Genomic DNA, 22,640 nt, shown 5'->3' with positions numbered 1-22,640 from the left:
ATAAGAGGATATACCAAAGTTAGTGGTCCATGTTCATCAGTGTTACAAAAATGATAACAATTGGCTCAGACCAAACCATAGTGGTAAAAGGTCAAGGTGGGAAGTGACTAGAAAATTTTCAGATTTAAACTTTTGCTTAACTTTCTTCAGGGAAACTTTAAACCATTCTCTTTCAAAATTGAGAGTACAAGTGAGGGGTTTCTCTGTTAAAACTGTTAAAAGAGAAAAAAGTTACTAAAAATTTACGAACGTATGAAATTCAAAGTGGTCACTTTTCCTAACTAGTATGTAAGGAAAATTGAATTTTGTTTAATTTCACTAAAACGAGTGGAAAATCCTTTAACACTCCACCAGCTTGAAAATGAATCTACACAAATGGCACACCAGATAAGTATTGTTAAATTTAAAGTCTGAATGTCTGTTCATGGGCATTCTACCGTATGCAAATATTACTTCCAGCAGCTAATCCTATGCAGTCATAAACCTATCATATTTCCAGTCAGCTGTACTTTTCAGACTGTCATCTCATAAACATCATTTTCAAGCTGTTACAGTTAGGAGAGGAGAGATGTTTTGCATCATATATCTTGCCGATGACAAGGTTTCCCAGAGTTCAGTAGCTATTCCAGATGTTCACAAGCTCTCTGTTGCAAAGACGTCCTTGTCAGAGTTTAATTTGATACTCAGAAATCACACTTTGGAGGTCAAAGGTCAGTCTGGCATGACCACCGGTCCAGAGGTTTGACCAGGGCTGCTCTAAGCTGTCAACAGTCTCTGTCAGATGCCAATATGACAAGTCATATTAAACTGAAGTATTGTCTTTTTGTGTTGTTTCAAGTTAAAAATAAATTTCTGCTTTGGAATAGGAAGCTTTGTCTGCTAAAGTCGCCCACTCAAAGTTCCTGTCATATGGTTCCAAAACTTGATGACAGACAAAAACAGGATTGAGCAGCAGCTTGACTTCAAAATTTAATTGAGGAAGCCGCCTGTTTAGAAGATCATAATGTGTGTTAGGAAACAGCATATGAAACATTATTCTAGTTACATGTATTATTAATGGTTGGCAGGGTTTGTACGGTCCTGGACAACCCTGGAAAACCCTGGAATTTATTTTAGCCCTGGAAAACCCTGGAAAAATGTGATTTAGCCCTTGAAAACCCTGGAAAATGAAGACACTTGAGACTGATGTAGTTGAACTTAACAAATCTGATAATAAATATTCCAAGAAAGCTGAATCTACAGGGAAATGTCTTTTGTCGCAAAGTTAAATAGTCTTAGGAGTGCAAATTCTAAGACTGCAAAAGAGAAAAACAAACTGAAATACAATCAGTAGCTATACAGTTAGAAGAAAAAGCTCAGGAATTAAAGCAGTAGATAGGTACGGTGTGTCGATAGAAGTCGAGTATAAATTTGTTTTCATGATCAAGAGCCCTGGAAAATTACTTGATTTTAGTTGAAATAGCCCTGGAAAACTGGTCAAAAAACCCTGGAAAGCCCTGGAATTTTATTTGTCCCAAGGTGTACGAACTGTGGGTTGGGCAGATGATTTTCATAAAAGTGGCAAGAAAACCATTCAGAAAAAGAAACACAATTCACAGCCAAATTCTACAGGGTTTATTGTTCTATCATTTATTATGCAAAAATAACATTTGTACAAAACTTTTAAGAGGCTTTCGGAAATTACTTCTTTTTCAAAAGTGGGAAAATTGGTACTTTTGTAACATCAATGAATGTTCTCAAAAGTTGCAGTAGTGGAAACAGGTGAAAGAAGACAAAAGTTGTCCAGATTTCTATATACAGCAACAAATGCCATCCCTTCTGTGCTATATTCAGCAACAAACATACAATTTACTTACTCTGACACACAGAGAATATTTATTATTGACTCATGAAAACGTTTTCCCTCCATATTCAGGCCTCAAAATCAATCCAGAGGCAGGCCAGCCCGTCCTAAGTGCAGGGGAGATGTAATCCAGTGGATAAAAGAGGTTGAAGCTCCAAAAGGAGTGGGAATTGATCCAACAACTAACAAGGTAGCTGAATGGTTTCATGGTGAGTCCATCCCCTATATCATTCAAATTTTTAAAATCTTTCAAAATGAAGCTGGCTATGACTGTCTGTTTGTCCATCTGTCTGTCGTACATTTTGCGCATCATTGTCATTTTAGCCTCCAAGAATTCAGCTATATGCAGCAGCTCAGAAGGTCACACCTGATCGGTAGATGTGAATTATTTACAGCAACTTAAGGAGTCTGAAACTAAAGCTGTTATGCAGCTGATTGGCTATTTGCAATAATTGAATCAGAACAGTGTTATTTAGTCAACCAATAAGCAACAATCTTCAGAGACACTGCACATATCCCCAAGAATTAAGTGGACTCTATGTGCTCGTACTGTGTCTGTCGTATATCTGTCCAATACTTGAATGTACTAGCTATGGACATTCAGTAGTATGGAAGGGTTATGCAGTACAAAGATTTTCTAAGTAAGATGTCAAAATCCGAAGCTCATACAATGTACATGATCAAATTTTCCTAGAAACAATATCAGCAATGATGTTCAAGAAACATTTTCTTTTTAAAATGTTGATGTAATAATTGATTATTTCAAAAGGATTTCCACACAAATATTCCTGGAAAATCTTCAACAAAAAACTCAAAGTGTTCATATCTTCACATCAAAATTTCATATTTTTTTAGTAGATCTAGAAATAAAGTAATATCCATAGGCAATATTTCTTGTTTCATAATCTTAGAATGCTTTTCCTGATAACACAAATCGTTTGGGTTCTCAACCTTAAAATAATCAAAACATATTTGATACTCTCTATCATTCTCGCTCTATTTTTTTTAAACTCTGACCCAAGACATTCAACTGTTAACTTTTAGTATTATGCAACTTAATTTTAGACCAGTTGTATCGGGAATATCTTCATTTGTAGGTATCATTCCCAGACAAGAAGCAGAAGAGCTTTTGAAGAACAAACATGTTGGTACTTTCCTCGTGCGAGTCAGTGAACGCGTCTGGGGCTACACCATCTCATTCATGGATGCGGATCGGATAAAACATTTCCTAATTGATACCTCAGACAACACGTACCAGTTCTTTGGAGCCAATCAGCTTGCTCATAATTCCTTGTATGAACTGGTGACCTACTACAAGGTATTTGACCTCTCACCGTTTTGATTGCAGAAATGCGAAAAAATCTCAAACTAGAAGTAGTTGGACCACAATGTTTTCTATTCATCAGTTTGACTCTCTGTGGTTGAATGTAGGTGCTGTGGGGCTGAATATTTCCATTACATTGTTTATTTTTTAATTATTTCTTTCAGATCAGATATCAAAATTTGATTCTGCCTTGAAAGTTGAAATTTAAGTGATAAAATTGTCATGGCGTTCAAACTCCATGTTGATTTACATGTTTACAACACACGTTGACATGCTTACAACATACTTGTTTCCATAGTTACAAAACAGTATCCTGTAAAATGTCTTGTTTTTTCTTATTCTACAGAACACACCCATCTCAGAAGTTGGTCAGGAGTATTTGCGCACGCCGTGTGGGCAAGTGAAAGACCCTCCAGATTATGCAGATATCCTCGACCCAAATGAAGTGCACAGTACTAACTTTTAAAAGTAATGTGAGGGTACGACTTTCAAATTTATACTGGATCCTTCCTAGAAATTGGTCTGGAGTGAGTTTACTTCAGCAAACAAGTTATTTTGGATTGATAAGACCAGCGGCGCAACTCATTGGCATCATGGTTCGAAGTTTGAACCCAGATGTTATTTTTTTCTCAGACTTTACTTTGATTGGTGCTCTGTTTAGTCATAATCCAAGCTGATTGGTCAGTATTTGAGGCAGAAATCTTTTGAGGAAAAAGGAATAAATTTGCCTGCTGTATATTCATAGTCTTGTTTCCTGGTGAAATTTGACCAAGCCTCTGAGTAAAATATAAAAAGTGAAAAATCAGAAATGCTCATATATGGTATGTGATTTCAATAGAAATAAGCCCAACAATAGAATATTGGGTCCACCTATTGTATTTTATTAATCAGTGCTTTTCTGAGGGTACCTTTTGTGATGACAAAATACAAACATACCCCCTGGAATAGTATTAAATTGTCAAGCAGCTAGTATGGGTGCAATGTTCATCCGCCTTGCCTAGAGTTCAAAGTAAATCAATCGGGTTTCAAGTGGTGACAATCAGTTCAAATATATTTTATTACTCTTTAGTTTGCTGATCTGTAGTAAGAACGCAACCCGTGCTGTGGTTCAGTCCTGTGGTTGCACCATTTTAGACTCCTCCCATGTAATGAATTTGGGTGGGTCAAGTTGGGGGAGCTGGTCATTTTTGAAACACAAGCACAAATCATATGCTATTGAAGTCCATGCTACCACATCTGTGTTGTATTTTCAGCAAGAAACTTTGAAGTCTTCAAACATTTTTCTCTGAAATACAACATTACTTGTAGCTCTTGGTAGTATCAGTTCCTGAAAATGTGTAATATTTGAGGTATTATCAGGAAACACATTAAACAGTGTATATTGTATTCAGTGAGAGGAACCACATGCATGTTGCTCACAATGCAATGAGGAAATTACTTTTGATATTTATATGAGACTGTCACTCAAACCATTGTCATTCAAGAAATTTGCCAAAGTTATGGCAGTATGGTATTTATGGATTTTTTCAAGGAGATGGGGATATATGCATTGTAATAAATGCTGCAAGGTTTTTCTTTGCTGTGATGAGGAAAAGATTTCTTTACCAACATAATTATTTTTTCAATAATATTCACTTGCCGTTGGTCAAATTTCTGTGTATCAAAGAGAAATCCTTATTGTTGCTGTCTATTTTCATTAAGACTTATGGAAAAAAATATCATTTTCCTATCAATCCACAAGAAAAGGAGAGATAGTTCCAAGTCTTATGAGTTTTCATAAGTCTCTGTCCTGCATTGACTGGAATATGGAGTATACCAAGAAGAATTAGAATCTAATGAAATGTTATAAGCATAAATCTTGAATTCATGTTTTAGGAAGAAGTTGAGATTTTTATTTTGCTTCAAAAAAGGTTTCATATTTCTGATTACGATGCGTGATAAATAGTGAGAAAGCTAGGTGCTCACATGACCTGTCATAAATTAGGTCATTTTGGAAGACATGATGTGGTTTATTAATCAGAAATTTCAGCATTGCTTGAATATGAGAAAGGTTCATAATTAAAGTATGACAGCTGAAGCAGAATAACAGATACAATAACCCTTGCAGACCTTAATTTCTGGTAACTTACTGGAGCTATCACCTAAAAATTGGTGTTCAGACCAGAAAGGGTTTTAAGAATTGAGAAGTGTGAAATCAACCCCAGTCAATCACATATGTATTATGATTTCAATTGGACACTCACTCACACCAAATCAACTACAATGGTCCATCCATTACAGTATAGGAGTTACAAGGACTATACCATTGTCAACATATTAGGGGTAGTTTGATGTATTTTGATTAAATGATCCTATCAGTGTAACTTGGTGATTTTCCTTGCTTTAATCAAATAATATGAATTATTATTGCAAATACGACTTTTTATAAAAATCTATGCAAGAATTCTTTATACTGTATACCTTTTCTACTTTTGCAAAACATTCCTTTGAGTTTTGATACAATACATTTTGATTGCAAAACATTTCATATTTCAATGCAATTTGTGATCAAATTTATACTTTAATTGTTTTGTTTCTACCTAGTTTGTATTTTTTTACATTTCACTTTTGAAAGTGTGCTTGCTAATTTATTCTAAATGACTCGTTCGTATATGTATGACCCTGTATATGATTCAACAGAAATTCAAGTCAGACCTGATTAAGTAGTTTTTCCCTGGTGACATTAGGTGTTTGCCTACAAACTTACCAATGCTCATTCTGTCATATCAATCTTTCGTTAAGGTTGTCATACAATCCAGCATTCTTTCAATTCTGCCAAATAACCCACTCAGAAAAGAATGTATATTCTCCCAACAACAGATGTATCCTTAAGCTGTATGCATTGATCGCAAACCCCCGGTATAAAGCTGTATGCCATTTTGTTCTCAATCTGTCCACCAAAATAGTGTGATGACACTCTGAAGGTACTGTATGGATTCATGATTCAGTACAAAGAATAGTAAGCCAAATGAAAACCAGCATGTCTAAAATTATGTTTAATGAAAGTGTGTTATCTCCAGTCAAACAACTTTAGCTGTTTTGCGTGGCCATGATTTACCAGAGCGTACTTTGTGAAGATAACTTATCCACAGATGTTGATATTTTTAAAGATTAAAAATATAACCTGTTAAAATATCACTTCATTTGAAAGAACTGTCCATCCTTGCCATATAATGTATTCACCAGCAAGTGCCAATATATGAGAAAAAAATCCCAAAATGTACTTTGCATTGCAATCATAACGCCAATACAATCATATGTAGACACAGCAAAAAATGACATTATTTTACTATAAAATCAATGAATCTAATCTTGAGCAAACAGTTCAATCATGTTCATGATCAAATATGTACTTCATTAAGACAATTTTTGACCACACTGTGGTTGCTCAATACATGTGTGTTTCATTCGTTTTATTTATATATGCCAAGACACTGTGTGAGGACATGCTTGGGAATAACCGTTTTTTTCTCTGTAAATATTTCAAGACTTTGGTTGGACTTGCATAGCCTGGTAATAAAATTATGTAAATGAGAACACCTAAATAAATTATCCTCCCTGAAAATCACTGCCTTTGTTTGGTTAAAATTTAATCTGCATAATCAAATTAATAATATGATTGAATTATGAAGAGAGATGATTCAGTCTTGCTCTGACCGGATGACGAATGTGTTTTAGAAAATTTAATAATGCCGATTTTTTTTCTCTCTTGAAGTTTGTTCTGCTCAATATCTGATTACAAAATCAGTCTGTGTTTATTTATGAAGAATGGCATGTGATATGACACTGCAATATGCCTGTGTCCCTCACATTTGGAAATTTCATTTGTAGAATTTAATAAAACCAATATTATATGTCTGTTGCTTAAAACTGAAAACTAAAAGTGACAGAAGCTGTATATTTTTAATAAAAAAAATAAGTTCAGTATTTTTGTCCATATTCCAGGAGCAGAGAGAACAATGACCAACCTCTTCACAGAGTAGAAATATAAAAAAAAAATGTTAACGGTTATACAAACAATATAAAAAGATTTGTTTCATCAATTTTTAAAAGAATATTGATTAAGGATGGCTATAAATTCAAATGCCTTTGAAACAATCATTTATGTCTGAAAAAGAGTTTAGAAATAACACTTGGCAAAAACCAAGTCCCTTTACATTCATTGAAAAAGTAATGCACCTGTTCTGCGAAAAATATCCTATCTCAGTAACTTGCTTAAATTTTATCACTGTAGCCTAAAACAAGTGATAATCTTTTTCAAGCATGTTATTATTGATAATATATAAAGCATAGTTATCAGTGCTGATGCAACTCATTTTAATGTCATTCTTGTTCATACGCCTAGGGAGGCATTAAATTTGTGTATAATTTAAATGTATTCTTGCATATATAAAAACTGATTTGCATAAATTTGCATATTCATGAACATAATCAGATCAAAGCTGAAAGGCATTATAATTCATAACAAGGATTTTGAGAAACTGTCAGAGACTCTTTAGAATATAGTTGATTATACATAATTAGACTAGTGAGAACTAACTTTTTTCTTTTTCATATTGTGTGCCTAAACTATGTAAAAATGGTGCTAACATGTGTGTACAAAGATGCCAAGAAGTCTGAAGAGATGTACATTCCTAAAATTATGCAAAGTAGATAAATGTTATATACAATAGTCTTGGTTTCAAGCAGGGAAAAATCTTTTCGACAGTGTTCACTGTAATGTGCATGTGCCAAGGTGTTATGGATCAAATTGCAGATGTAAATCTCATCGTCAGGCCTGCTACAATATTTATGGAAACAATGCATGGTTACATTGATGTAAATGAAACACTTCTATCGTTTACACTAATTTGCATATTATTCATATGTAATTTGCAAATGATGATGAACAAATGAGGACTACCAGCTGCCATGTGATTGGTGTAACCAGCTAGATTTGCCTGTCCAATGACAGAAAGTCGTCTGGTACACTTTCAAATCTCATTAGGTTTTCTATCATTGGGTTTTCTAAGTCATTGAAAGTTAATGACTCATTAAAGATATTTCAAAAGTGAAGAAATGTAGACCAAGCATTGATGCATTCAAACTATATCATGGAAATATCGGTTGATATAAAATTATTATTTTGAATGCAAAATCAAATTTCTATTTTTACATAACTACTATGTTGAATGGTTTTACTGAGTTCTTTCAGGCGTTGGTGAACTTGAACAGATGTTTTCTAATTCCTGAACTTTGTTACTGGAGCTTGTATGCAAATTTCTTTGGGTCTCTCAACTCACTTGAGATTATTTATAATTTGGAGCTCCCAGCTGACTTCAAATTCTTCTACAGCTCTCAACAGCGCAGTTTGGAAACTCATATTTCTCAGGATGGTCAGACTTCCTATGTATAGCCCAACTTTCTCCTATGTTTGGCAACATTCCTTTTCCTACTTTCCTACATTGTTTTTTCAAACTTGTATATTATTGTTAGTTATTAAAGAAGAGTTAGCGTGTAGGACCAGTAATAATCTGAATATATTGATAGAGTTCAGGGCCAAAAAGAGCCAGTTTGTATGTACGTTATGTCAGACAAGATTAAAACAAAAGTTAGGGATTGTCTAAAGTTTATTTTTGAATTGAGAGTGTGAACGAAAGTGTATGTCAGAGTTTGTCCTGATTTTTTCAGCATTGTCGGAATGCACCCTACTGTTGGTAAATGCTCTTTACATGTATTTAATTATTGTAAACATTTCTTTAGTTATTAAGTTTATATTTGATTTTGGACATCAAGTGTTTAACCAGTTAATTTCATGAATGTATGGTAGTTATGCAAAGACAGATTTTTGCAATGAAAGCAATGAGTAAAATGTTTGATTTATGCAAATTAAGCTCTCAATTGTCTGGATTCATTCCAGTGTCAGGATGGATAATTTCCGATGGAAAATAAACTCTTTTCCAGGATTTTTCTGTGTTTGTGTGTTTATTTTTACTTCACTTTAGTACCCAGCTTGTCATATTCTCAAGAGGGGAATCTGGTTGTGAGATTAATGGTTTTTTTGTTGGTTCACAAGGCAGTCTAGTTGGATGGGAAAAGGTCACGAGTATGTTGACAAAATTACCAAAACATCAAGTTGACTGAAAACCAGCGAGGTATAAAATTATCCCACATGTTGCATTTTCACATAGATTTGAATATTTGAAAGCCCCTGAACACAGAGATACTGTAAACATTATATTTACTGGCTAAATCTGCTATTAAAATACGGCCAAGGAGGTAAAAATACCACTTTTGGTTAAACCAATTTATTAAATGCCACTTTTGATGTACTCAGCCGATGGGATAGTGATAGGCCTGGCAGAGTATTGAACAGATCAAATTTTGGTTACTCAATGCCTTTCATGCTTGAGATCCAATTTTTTCAGCATTTGTAAGCCAAAGTCTGTTATGTTTCAACTTCACCACACCAAATTGATAGCCAAAATTTATCCACTTCGACAACACTGAAACAGTGTGATAGATCCTTTTTTAAGAAAGCTGACATGGAAGCCTGTTTTCAGCTGTGTGAAACATTGAGAAAGATGTATTGGGTATCATGAGAACATATGGCATACACAACAAATTCTGTATCAGCCACATGTAGCACTACTTTATTGTGAGACCTGCATCAAGTGACTGCCATTTTGGTGAACGATCACACACAAATCATGAGGTATAGCGCCATCACAAAAGAGGTTTGGTATTCTTTTGTTTATTTTTGGTCTGCATGGAGGCTATCTCTTTGAAATCCAGCTATGATTATTAGCTACTTGTAGGGCTTCAACAACTGCGAGGAGTAGCTTTAGTCACTGGGTAAACATACTCTACAGAAGATTTGAAATTTGTTTATGCTGAAATTCAAGGGGGTCGACATTTTTTAGTACCATTTTTACTATCAAATATAGTGAATTTGATGTAATTTTCTTCTCTGATGCAAAATCTCTTCAACCTGACTTCCTGTGAATAGGTCTACAATCACCATTGATGATGCTTGGGCCAAGCCATCATGGTTAAATACTCATGATGGCAGTAAACAGTCATTCTCAATTCTTTCCTTGGGATCACTTTATAGCGATGTATTCCTTTTGCATTCTTCTAGTTTCTGATCACAAAAGTTTATCCTTTCTAGATACTGTGACATTTTACTGTAAGATATACCTAAAAAATTTAATACACGAAAATAATCCTTCAATGAATCTAAAATGATGTGTAATATTATGAAATCAGGTTACATATCAACTTTTAGGTCATAAGACTCTCATCTATGAATCAAAACTCCTCTTGAATGCATATCATACCGAACAAAGGGGAAAGCAAGAATGTACGACACTACTCTTTTTGTTGCAATGTCAATGTGTTTGTGTCAGTCTGCTTTTTTTCTGTTGAACAGAACAGCGTGGAGCGCCCTCAACGGTATGGGACCGTGGCACCTTCACCGAATTTCTGAAGATAACAGCGAAAGGTGAGGATACTCACAGTAAACAGACTATTTAGGACAACATGAACACGCAAAGACCTGGCTTTGATGTAATGTTACACATTTATTACTCTTCCTTCAAATATACATCGCCCATTTGAGTAAAAGAACTGAATAAGAATCAAATTTCTCTACACAAGCAGTTTTGGTAGCATAGAAATACAATTTTTATATCCACATTTACTTGGAAAAAAACTGATCATATAACAGACAGGCACCAAGTTGATCAAAGCTAATATACAAGACTGTTACCTAATAAAAGATTTTATTAAAATGCAATGTCATGTTCCATTACAAAGCAAATAAAATTTAAATTTCAAGTATCTTAGGACACCCTTGTGGAAAATATTCATGCAGTTTCAGCAAAAACTGTTTCCAACACTCAAAAAGGTCAAAGTTCATGAAAATTCTGCTGTGTGCTCCCTTGAACTGACAGCAGTAAAAATTCATACTTTTTTTGGAGAGAATCAAACATACATGCATACCTTAATGACTGCACCAAAGTCAGAGAACCAAAGGTGTCATGAAATATACAGATACCTGCAATTCCGGCAGCAATGACCAACAAACATATTTACAGCACCAGATACATAACAGTAAATAACAAGATTTCTACATCCTCAGTAGAAAATAAACGAAGGAAAAATATTCATATGTAGACAAATATTATCATACAACACACTTGCATAGAGACAGTGATACTGTGTCTCATATTGAAAGGCACTTGCATCCCTATTGCCTATTAATGGTTCAGTCCACTGATACACAACACAAAGGACTGTTTCAAAATCCAATGAATTGAAAAGCTACAAACACCACAACATCTATGCTATAATTATCACTTACATTTTGACAAAATTTACAATTTCTTTTCACCCAAGTTCATTTTCAAAAATGTGAACTTATTAAAATGTCTTTCAATGTTATCTTCCCATATATGTAACATACCCAAATAAAATATGCTATATTTTCAAAATATCAGATCTTCCTGGATAATTTTCCATGACAACACAACCCCTAAAAGAGACATGAATTGGTCCATGAGTGGTTCAAATCTCAGAATCTTGAAATCATGACTAAGTCGTAAAGTATGTTTTGCCGTCTAACCTGTAGATGAATTTCCAGCTTGCAGAAAACAAGCTGGCAATATGGTTGGAAGTCAAAAGGCCCTGGCTTTTGTAACTCCTGAAAAATAGTTATGTGATATGGGAAAGTCATTCGGTCTTTGTCGTGGGGTGACACTTTCAAGAGCAATGAATACACTGAACCTGAGATACAGAAAATTCCCAGCAGATATTTTTGTCTGGTATCAGAATTTTGTGCTTCAATATCATCTGGGTCAGCATTATACCGAAGCCTTTTTCCTGATTAAACTGCAAGTGTTCTTGATAGACTGCCATCAAAATGGTGGTAAACTTGTATTTGTCAGTACACACCCTTTGCTAGAACTTTTCTACAATATGTCAAAAGCTAACAATGCATCTAATTAATCTTTGCCTGTATTCATTGCTCTGAGAAATTTCATGTTTTGCTAATGGAAGTACTGCCAGTTTTTTTTTCAATGAATCGTTAATTATTTGGAAGGGGTGAGCAAATCCATTTAGTATACGATGGTCCTGAGATCAGTTTCAGTATTGTCATAGTGGTTGTGTAGTCTAGTTTTCTAGTCCTGCAGTCTAGTTTGCTGGTCCTGCTGTCTAGTTTGCTGGTCCTATAGTCTAGTTTGTTGGTCCTATAGTCTAGTTTGCTGGTCCTATAGTCTAGTTTGCTGGTCCTATAGTCTAGTTTGCTAGTCCTGCAGTCTAGTTTGCTGGTCCTATAGTCTAGTTTGCTAGTCCTACAGTCTAGTTTGCTGGTCCTATAGTCTAGTTTGCTGGTCCTATAGTCTAGTTTGTTGGTCCTATAGTCTAGTTTTCTAGTCCTGTTGGCTAGTTGTGTAGTCTAGTTTGCTAGTCCTGTCTAGGTTTGTGATCATGCTGTCTAGTTTGGTAGACCTGCAGTCAAATTTGCTAGTCCTGCATACATTCTTTTATCTCACTAAATTAGTCCTCACTGCTCTGTTGGTCTGTTGGATTTGAAACAGCAAATTCACTGGTTCTAACTAAAGCTGATGGTTGCAGGCCTCTCACCGTCGGATTCGCCCATCCCTGATTTTGAGAATGGTCTCTCCTGATTGTGTACTTGCTTTGATAGCTTCATTTTCAGACTCAACTCTCCAACAATAATGTTGAATATGTGACTGTGATTCAAAGTGCAGTTAAACCCAGCAGCAATGGCTGGCACATTGCCAAAGCTGTCAAGGATGAAAATTTGCGACACTTCTAAGCCAATTCTTTTCTAAAAAATGAACTGAATACTGTAATATGGTAAGGTAGGGTAAAATCACCTTGAATAGCATCGGTTACAGCAAAGAGGGAGACCAACCCATTCACATTAGCAGAGACCGACTATCTACAAATTTTGGAACAAAATGTGGAAAACACACAATAAATATAATGCTGGTATGATGTTATGATGTATATATACGTATGTACAATGAATGGAATGTTTCATAGAATACTGCATCAGAAACATTTAATATCTGGTATTTTCATTAACCTTGTATCTTCCATCCTGTCTTTACAGAGAAACCCCACAAATTAATTGTGTATTGTGAACAACCTCTGACGTTTTTTTACAAAAATATGAATAAATTACAGAATACATCTGGCAACTACCCAATCAGAAAGGTGATAAGAATCTCATTGTCCAATCCGGTGAGTTTCTCATTTTCAAATTAAAGAAAACATTTAGAGTTTCTTTACTATCAATGAAATTTCCAGAAACAAAAAAACTTCAAAGAAAATTCAATAGTTCCCACCTTTGTGAGCGAGATATTTTCCAAAGCAACTTGAACTGACTAAAGGAACTGGTATGAGAGTTCAAGTATGAACTGAAAATGGCATTACTGACCTGAAAGGTTGCCCTGGCATTCTGAATACTCCACTCTATCGACAATTTTTTTTTTCGCGTATTTTTTTTTAAAAAAACAATGGCAACCTGAATTAAAAACCAAACTCACCTATCTACACTACACATTGTAACCTTAAAACCCTTACATTCTTTGTCCAAGAATGGATTAGTCCAAGTCTTAAAAGACATGCAATGACTGCACTGAAAAAAATTAGAATGTTAAGGGGCAGTAAGGTTTAGCACTCTTGAGTTGTTAACAATTGCACACGTTATAATAAGTAAACAAACAGCACTCTGTATTTTTTCTGTAACCATGGAAACAAGATACTTTTCTTGATTTGCGTGATCATATTTCAGGAAATTACCTTTGATGGATGCTGGCTAACTGATTGGCAGTGTGCAACACTTCAGCCTGTCAACATTGCTTTCGCCCTCTCATGGTTTGTAATAATGATATCAGATTGGTTCAGATCATTGGGTCACTTGGGGTGAAAGGTCATCAAGAGTTTAATTTCAACTTTCTTATTCTGTAATGCACGTTTACGAATTTGGTATTTGCCTTCATTTTCCAAAATGTTAGATCTACCAGCACATGGCATTATGCTGGAGCAAAATTTTATGATTGACAGCATAAGTATAAATAGTAATGCTGTAAAAATGAACAAATTCTCAGAAATAGGAGAAAATCTGAAACTTTCATTTTTCCGTCACTTTTGTGCTTTACTTTTGTTCATTCATATTAGCCTTAGCATTGAGCAAGAAATTTAGATTTGAATCAACAAGTTGGAAGTGGATAATTATTATGTGTACTGTCTACTTGGTAGACTTGGATTCAGTTTTGTTCATTACATGTTATTGAAGTACACAGCAAAAGTCGCAGATAATTTTTTGAGATGAAACTTTCAACTTTCTGATAACAGGGTCATATGCTGTTATCATACAACTGCTGTTTGCAAGCAGAAGAGCCATAACTCTCATTTTATGATTTCATTTTCCAACACACTTGTATCGTTTTAATGCCTGGCTTGTTTCCAAGAGTTACAGAAATAATAACTTATGGTATTAAACATCTCCTTAAAGCTTGTAAGAAATCAATTTTATTTCACACACAGTTTAACTGAATTCACTCACAAATTCCTAAACTACATAAAATCCTATTTACAAGGTCGGTGAATCTCACTCCCACCGCGGCTCAGTGTCTGAGATCATCGTGACTGAAAAGGGCTTACAGCGATTGGTGTGGACGGACAATTTGGAAGACCAAAACACTGGGGTCAAATCTGTACACTGTACTCAAATTGCATAGGTTGAGAAAAAAAAAATAAAAACACAAAAACTGAGATTCTGGCAAGATAATACTATCAAAATGTAAACGAGGGTCTTTTTTTGTGTCATACGAGCGGAAGATTTGATTCGTGCGTTGATGATTTGTTTTCGGGCGTTGCCATGCCGTCCGGGGTACTGCTCTGAAATGGGTCAATGTTTGCAATGTGAGGCATGGTGGCAACGTATGTCTTCTTTTTCTGCTTCTTCTCTGTGCTCGGCTTATCTGGGGAAAAAAGAATGAAATGTGTGGTCAAAACAATGAACAATTTCAAGCTATTATGACAAAAATATCAGATTATTGGTTTTGGTCCCAGTATCTGGATCACATGCCTGAAGATATCAAACCACTTAGGTACTCCGTATCCTTCCCTAACAAACTAAGTTACACTACCATGATAAAAGGTTATCAGAACTTTGACAAACAAAAGGGCTAATGTTTTACAAACTTCACGACAGAGGGCACTATCCGCAAAACACATCTATAACACACAAGACAGAAGATGATCATGTTGTGTTGTCTATTATTTCAGCAAAACTGGAAATACAATGTAGGATGTACATTGTATCAAATTATGTGGTCATTGATGAAAGACAGCTACAAAAGTACTGAATTGAAGTAAAAACAGATGAAGAACGTAAAATAATATTATTGTAATTTTGACAGAAACAGTTTCCACTTACATTCTGCTCCTTTGAGGTTCGGCAAATGAGTCACGCTCTCTTTGGAATTCACCTGGCTGTCTGATTTAGAGCCTTTCTTCTTCAGACTGGCATTGATCATCTTATCAAACTGCGCTGTCTTCTCATAGAGGGAGCTCTTCTCAGACTGTATCGTCCCCGTTGGATTAATGGATGTGCTGTGGTGGTTCGGCGGTGGTGGCTGCGCTGGCTTCTTGAAGTACGAGTTGTTCGGGTTCTTCTTGGCCTTATCGGAACCTCTGCTGGAGAAATTAAATTTTACTTTTTTTGTGGTGAAATGAAGGATGTTAGCGAAAAGGGGTAAAAGTGCTGGCGGTAGCGAGGGAGTGTTATTAGCATTCCATTATAACCTTATCACAACCAAATCTTTGACAAGTCCCATTGATTTCAATGGTGTGGTTGGACCTTTGCATAAAGAAATGGGGTGGAAAGGGTTCTAAGAATAGTCCCTATTTTTCCAACTCACAATTTTTGTCGTGAGAAAATTGGTGGCAGTGATTTTAGCAATATTGGTGACATACATATCGGTTTGTAAACTGTGACATATACCTTAGAGGTGGTGTACGTGACATTACATGTATGGGCCTGTGATGAGAGAAAGACTCCGGATGATACTTTGATAGTGATTTAATATTTAAACACAGCTGGTGAAGACATACTTACAAGTTACAGCGTGACAGCTAGCAGCACAATTTGTACAATTCCACGTGACATGTACACAGAGACGGTGCCCACAAGGCGTGCTGACAATGACACATAAGAATTCCCTGTCTTACCTTAGTAAACCCTGATCGGGGGCAAACGTGCCAGCCATACTCAGGTTGTTTATTATCGCGTGATTATGGGGACTGGAAGCACCGTGAGTCGTGTGATTGGATGTCCTACTTTGATTGATCGGTGGGATGGGTGATGACCCCCTAGGTGTGTGTAAAGGTGGGATTGGGGACTTGTTTGAGCCGCTGTGGTGGTCAACACTCGTTCTGCTAGTACTGCCAGTAATCCTTGGTGTAGTCTCTATGGTTGACTGTAATGAAACACATGAACTGATAAGGTCAGATTCTGGAATGCCCTTTCATCTCTGAGATGCCCTTTCACCTTTGAGATGCCTTTTCACCTTGGGATGCCCTTTCACCTTTGAGGTGCCCTTTCACCTTTGAACTATCTCATGCATTATAGAGGGATGGTAGGTGAGAGGGTAGATTCAGTACCAAATTTGCAGAACTTCATTACAGATTGGAGAAGAACTCATCTGTCACTCAAAAATAAAGTCATGCTTCAAAATTTTTCACAGAAAGTGAAAAATTCAATAGCCTACACTGAGAAAAAAATCCAGATAAAGATCCTGCAGCCATTTTTGTCCAAAGAAATTTGGTTTGCTTGGGTAATCATGGTGTGGTCGTTTTTGTTTTTCTGTTTCCATTGCAGAAAAATAAATTGATTACTTAGTGACAGATTTGTCTGATATCTTAAAAAAGTTCACGTAACAACAAATGTTTACCCTTACAGTGAATGTATTTTAAGTTTACCATTTGGCATGCTTGCTTCACTTTTTTAAAAGAGACATTATTTCCCCATTCAAGTTCAACAAATTTGAAGCATAGGTATTATTATGCTATCACTGAATACTCTGAGACGTTGACAGACACCCATTAGAGAGTTCAAAGTTATGAAGCCATGGTGCAATTCTGTCTTTAAGGTGTTGTGATGCTTAACAAGAGACATTTCATTCATGTCTGGACATGTTAGACGTAATAACATAGTAGATCTTTACAAACACACACATACAAATGCGCACACAACAAACTTTGCTCCCATCCCTAAAATGCCTACATACAAAAATGTGTATTTCAAGACTATCTTGTTGATGTTTCCTTGTTTATTTCCCCCACAACACAAGTGTTTTCACAAGGAATCAAGCACTACTTTTCCAAGTGGACAAAGACACTGTTTTAAAACATTTTCCTCTGTGACGCAAATACCTGTGTAAATAGCCCTACTACCACTATCTATCTTACTTTTGTCCATGAATACATTTCACTAATCACCGCTTTGATCAGTAACTCAGAAGGATCACACAATGAATAGCTTGTGATTAACTTTGATGCATAATTAAGTGCCTCCATTGTCAGACCACCCCCCTGCCGACAAGCACAACCACCACTTGTGCAAGATTATGAGGTTTCATCCAGTTAGTACTTTTGTCTTCCAATGCAAATGGACAAACAAGAAACACCAACCAGACCTTATCATTATAAATTTCAAATCCATTGTGTCCAGCTGGAATAGATCTGGTAAACCCTACTGCTGTACAGAAACGGCATGACATAACGCAAGGTACAAATGCTACTACGCACCTCTGCATTTTAATATATTTACTAAATATACACACCCACCTTCGTTTTATTGCTTGCGTTGATGTTATTCGCTGCTGTACTATCGTTTTCTGCCGCCGTCGGAGGAGTGGAATTTCGCTTCATCTTTTCCGGATCCGGTAACTTCTTCTTCGACTTTTCTGCCTTCTCTTGCCTTTCCTGCTTTTCTGCTTTTTCCTGCTTCTCCGTCTTATCTTGTTTTTCCGTCCGGCTGTCTTGGTCCTTGTGCTCCTGTCGATACAGTTGTCATCAAGTTTTGTGTGAGCTGAGTTTTACGAGCAATTCAACGCCTTTCAAACGCTACCATCATAAAACGGCATCATAAAGCTCCTTTTGTCTCACTTTCTTTGCTGATTTTCACCATTAATCAAATTCTAACACAAGCACAATACAATGATGATTCATTTTCTATCTTTCTATTGACCAACATCCAGTGTCCGTCTGAAGCTTTACGTAATGTGACTAGAGCAACATTTACAGCTTGCGAACTCTGTGTGGCTTGGACCGGTTACAAACATGTAATAAACACTATCATAAGTTATAGGAACTTATCATCGTAGTAAATGCGTTCAACAACAAAATCTACAAACATTGACAATGACAATATGATTACCCTGAAGAATACTATTGTCAAATGTAATTATTCAAAGTGGTCAGTCAGAATTTTTTTTATGCTCAATAAACCTATAAAATATGATATTGTAATATTATATTGGGGCTTACATTCTTTTTGTTTACTTTCTCTTCAAAGGCATTACTGAAATTGAGTTAGAATTTCTCTGGATTTGAACTCTCTTTATCTGTCATAAAAATGGTCACATAAATAACTACATACATTCATAGTTATTTATTTCTTAATTGATTAATTTACTAATTTGTCCTCTGGCTTACAAATTCCTCTAACTTTCATAGAGGGGGTCAAGTAAACAAATAAACAATTTAATTAATTGATAATTAAAAGAAATAAATTAAAAATAAAACAATGTGATTTTAAATTAACATATCTCTGATATTTATTTTAACATTCTGAAAGTTTTAAGTCAAGTTTGTTGATTTTAGACTGTCTACACCTATGACCTGTGATGGTTGAAAAATATTTGAAAAGAAACAAAAATGAGGTGGCAAGATTCGTCTATGAAATGCCTTCCTCATCGCTTCATTTGATACACATTATACATTTTACAGTCCAGAGTTTTTGTTTACTTTCTAGTTCATGTTGATAACTAATGATTAAATAATCTTATTGTCTTCTCATGTGAAAGGAACCAATTATGCTGACACAGGGGCAGTATATCTTTGGTCAAACTGATATCAATTAAATTCAAAGTATGAGAACGCAGGGACAGCTGTATACTGAAAGGTAAATCCTTCATAAAATTTGAAGAAATCAAAATGGTGCTGCAGTTGAGCAGTGGCAGGAAAGACTACTGCGTGAAAACATTTTGTTACATTATTCACAGTGTGGAGGGAAAGTATGCCAAAGTGAACAACCATTTTGTTGAGATAATCTTATTCCAAACAAAGATGGGGCGACATATTTACAAAGAGTACTTAATGTTTTTTTTTATTTGAGCAACAGGAGACAGCAAATACCATCTTCTTTCAATTACCATTGTTGTGAGACAAATGCATCAGGCATACTTGGAAGATATCCGCTTTCCAATTGGTTTTTCACAATGAATCGGTACGACACAGGAATGTAAATATCCCATTCTGTTTGATGTTTTCTTTTCCGTTGTCATAACAAAAGAGAAGGGTTTTCAACAAGCACAAGGAAACAAGCAGACATAAAATTTCATGTGTAGCATAGGTATTTTTGTTATTTTTGGAAAGGAATTTACATAATCAGTACAAATATCATCCATTTACCCTTTGAGTACTGTAATTTTCCAACCAAAATTTTAGTGCAACATTCTACCAATTTTTATTAATTTTTCTGCTAATCTTTGATAATTTTAGACCAAATTGACATAACTTTCCATTGGCTACTGGTTTTGATAAAAAATTATTGGCAAAATCTGAAAAAAATGTTCAGATCAGAAAAAATAATTGTCTGCATGATATGTTATAAAGGGTATTGACTTGAGCACTCAAAGGGTAAGTCTATTCTTTACTGAGAAATATTCAGTTTAATCAGTAAATATCATAAAATCTCTCACCTTTTGCTTTTTCTTTGATTTCTTCTTGTCTTCTGCGCTATTGTGGCCACTCTGTTGCCTTAGCAACGGATTCTCTATCATCTCTTTTTGTATTTTTGCACGCAACTCTGCTGGAAACTTTTCCGAAAATCCATTTTTCCGGAAAAATTCATGTTTGAGAAGCTGCCCACAGTTGGGTCTTTCATTGGGATCTAGTAGTAAACAATACTGAGAACACAAAAAAGTTGAAAGATTGAAAATTTCTGTGTTAAAGAGAGCCATAATTGTATTTGTGAATTTCTGTGTTAAAGAATGCCATAATTGTATTTGTGCCAAGCATACTTAAATAATAGAAATAAAGTTACAAAAATATACTTTTATGTAAATATATGAGTGACATGATTTATCATTCATAATGAAATTGTAAAATATGATCTCAAGAGGGCAGTATTCACAATTTTGTTTCAACACATATATCCTGGCCCCTTGATGAAATGATTATCAAATTTTATGGACCCCCTACTTGGAACAACATCTTCCAACAATTCTGGTCTGATTAACATATTCCCACTATCCCCGTAGCAGTTAGAAGACAGGGCAGAAAGATTAAAATTGTAGAAAATTTTATATTCTAAAATTTTACCCTCCAGTAAAATGTATCATTTGGTTTTTTAAAACATGTGTATCTCTCTTTTAAATCACCATTTCAAGGTCTGTTCATTATTGAATGATGTTGAAATACTTATTTGGCTTGTCAACACAGCCTGCAGATATTTGACCAATACTGCTGTTGTTGACAAATGGATCTAGATTCCTCTCTGACTACAACACCAATGCTTGTCACACATATATAGCATGGACGAGCAAATACAAAACTCTTGGGGGAGCAGATGTTGTTCATATGTGTAACAAAATGGAAGAAAACTCTGAAATATTACAGCTATGTCAAGTGAGGTATAAAGACTTACTTTCATAAGTGCCAAAGCTTCTGAGGTAACCTTCGGGAGTCTTTTTTCTAACGGTTCTAACTGTCTAACCTCCGGTAGCCTCATACCAACAAAGAGAGGGTTCTTGTGAAAGATCTCTCTGTGCTTCGGTATCAAGTTACCTACAGTGGAGAAAACAAAAAGAAACCACTGTGAAGCACACAATTAATTCCCACAATGCACCATTTTCTGCTCCAGGAAAACTTAACAACTTGAATATGGAGAATGTTTATCAGCAATCTCTCTACATTAGGGTCAGTTTACAAAACTGCAAAATTAACATCAGATTGGTAGATGGTACCGTAGATCGTTTTTGCTGAAATTGACTTTGTAAATGTCACTTTATGCAGAGACAAGCGAAACTAACACATTATACTATAGAACTGCCCCATTCAATTTTCCAGCAATGAGGAATCACTCTCAACATCACTTGGTTGCTAGGTAACAATGATACCTTTCCACAAGACGTCTGTTTCTTTTGTCAAACTAACAGCTTATATATAACATGTCCCAGATACTGCATCATTCTGCACATGAAACTGAACACATCCTCTTCAATGATACCATCTAATTTACAATACTCAAGAAACATTTATGGTATGCAAGTTATTATCTATTCATAGCATTATTTGAGGAACATAAATATACATAAAAACTGTAATAAATCAAGCAAATATAAATTGAGATCATTATGATTCAGATGTTAGTATCTTTCCTTAAATGTTGTATTTCATATGAAATTTCATTTGAATGTATTTCAGTATGCTTTCCATCGGGTTTTGGAGGAAAATTGGAATATCACACTGTACATATCTGAATTTATTTCATGTTTTTAAGTCGCAGCAACATGTCACTTGATCTGAAATCTGCTGACAAAACCGAAATGAAATGAAACATCTCTCTTCTGCAGACTTTTTTGTTAAATGATTTGGAACTAATCCCTCACTGGTGACAAAAACCAGACAGCAGTCTCTTGTTAGTCCCTTGTGGGAGATTGTGAATCCAATATGGCTGTCCTACTTCAAGTAACAAACATATCAGAGGGAACTGTTCTCTGTGGTGTGGATTTTTTTTCAAATTGTATAATTCGTCCTTCCTTTTGAATTTTCTTCCTTTTGAATTTCTCATTCTATCTCAAATCTACGAAAGCTTGAAAGTAAACCTCAACACATTTTTTATTTGAAAAGATCACATATATTGAAAAATTTACAGAAAAATTTGCTTGTTCTACTTCTTGACCTTGAAGTACCAAGAAGAACATGTAATCACCATGGATACCGTTCCATCTTTCGTTTGAACAAGTTCAAGTGATGGCCATAGTGACATTGCTATCTGTCTACAAACAATTTCCAAATGACATTTATTAATGAAATCTATCCCATAATATTTGCGGTAATTCACTATCATAACAGAAACCATCTCATTATATTCTTTACATTGTTGCCTGTTGCTATGGTGACAGG

At 35.2% G+C, this 22,640-nt stretch overlaps 2 protein-coding genes across 3 annotated transcripts in view; one reads left to right on the top strand and one right to left on the bottom strand.

Annotated features, from left to right (window-relative positions):
* The window catches only part of LOC139122861 (SH2 domain-containing protein 4B-like), a 56,982-nt gene extending 47,831 nt beyond the window's left edge, over positions 1-9,151 (top strand). The window contains exons 7-9 of the mRNA XM_070688678.1: positions 1,916-2,052; positions 2,941-3,161; positions 3,514-9,151. Of these exons, the coding sequence (XP_070544779.1) occupies positions 1,916-2,052; positions 2,941-3,161; positions 3,514-3,633 (478 nt within the window). The 3' untranslated portion in view covers positions 3,634-9,151. The remainder of the gene's footprint in view (positions 1-1,915; positions 2,053-2,940; positions 3,162-3,513) is intronic.
* Positions 9,152-10,748: 1,597 nt separating this feature from the next.
* The window catches only part of LOC139122860 (cyclin-dependent kinase-like 2), a 38,158-nt gene continuing 26,266 nt past the window's right edge, over positions 10,749-22,640 (bottom strand). Inside the window, exons 6-11 of one of the 2 annotated variants that reach the window (XM_070688676.1) lie at positions 21,160-21,299; positions 20,213-20,419; positions 18,075-18,284; positions 16,458-16,705; positions 15,664-15,923; positions 10,749-15,205 (exon numbers count right to left, since the gene is read on the bottom strand). In XM_070688676.1, coding sequence (XP_070544777.1) covers positions 15,048-15,205; positions 15,664-15,923; positions 16,458-16,705; positions 18,075-18,284; positions 20,213-20,419; positions 21,160-21,299 — 1,223 coding nt within the window. In that variant the 3' untranslated portion in view covers positions 10,749-15,047. The remainder of the gene's footprint in view (positions 15,206-15,663; positions 15,924-16,457; positions 16,706-18,074; positions 18,285-20,212; positions 20,420-21,159; positions 21,300-22,640) is intronic. The other variant, XM_070688677.1, reaches the window with a different exon arrangement.

Source organism: Ptychodera flava, chromosome 22 (assembly GCF_041260155.1).
Source record: "Ptychodera flava strain L36383 chromosome 22, AS_Pfla_20210202, whole genome shotgun sequence".
In the NCBI taxonomy this organism is placed as follows: domain Eukaryota; kingdom Metazoa; phylum Hemichordata; class Enteropneusta; family Ptychoderidae; genus Ptychodera; species Ptychodera flava.
The sequence above is the reverse complement of the archived record's forward strand: the minus strand, read 5'-3'. Positions and strand labels throughout refer to the sequence as shown.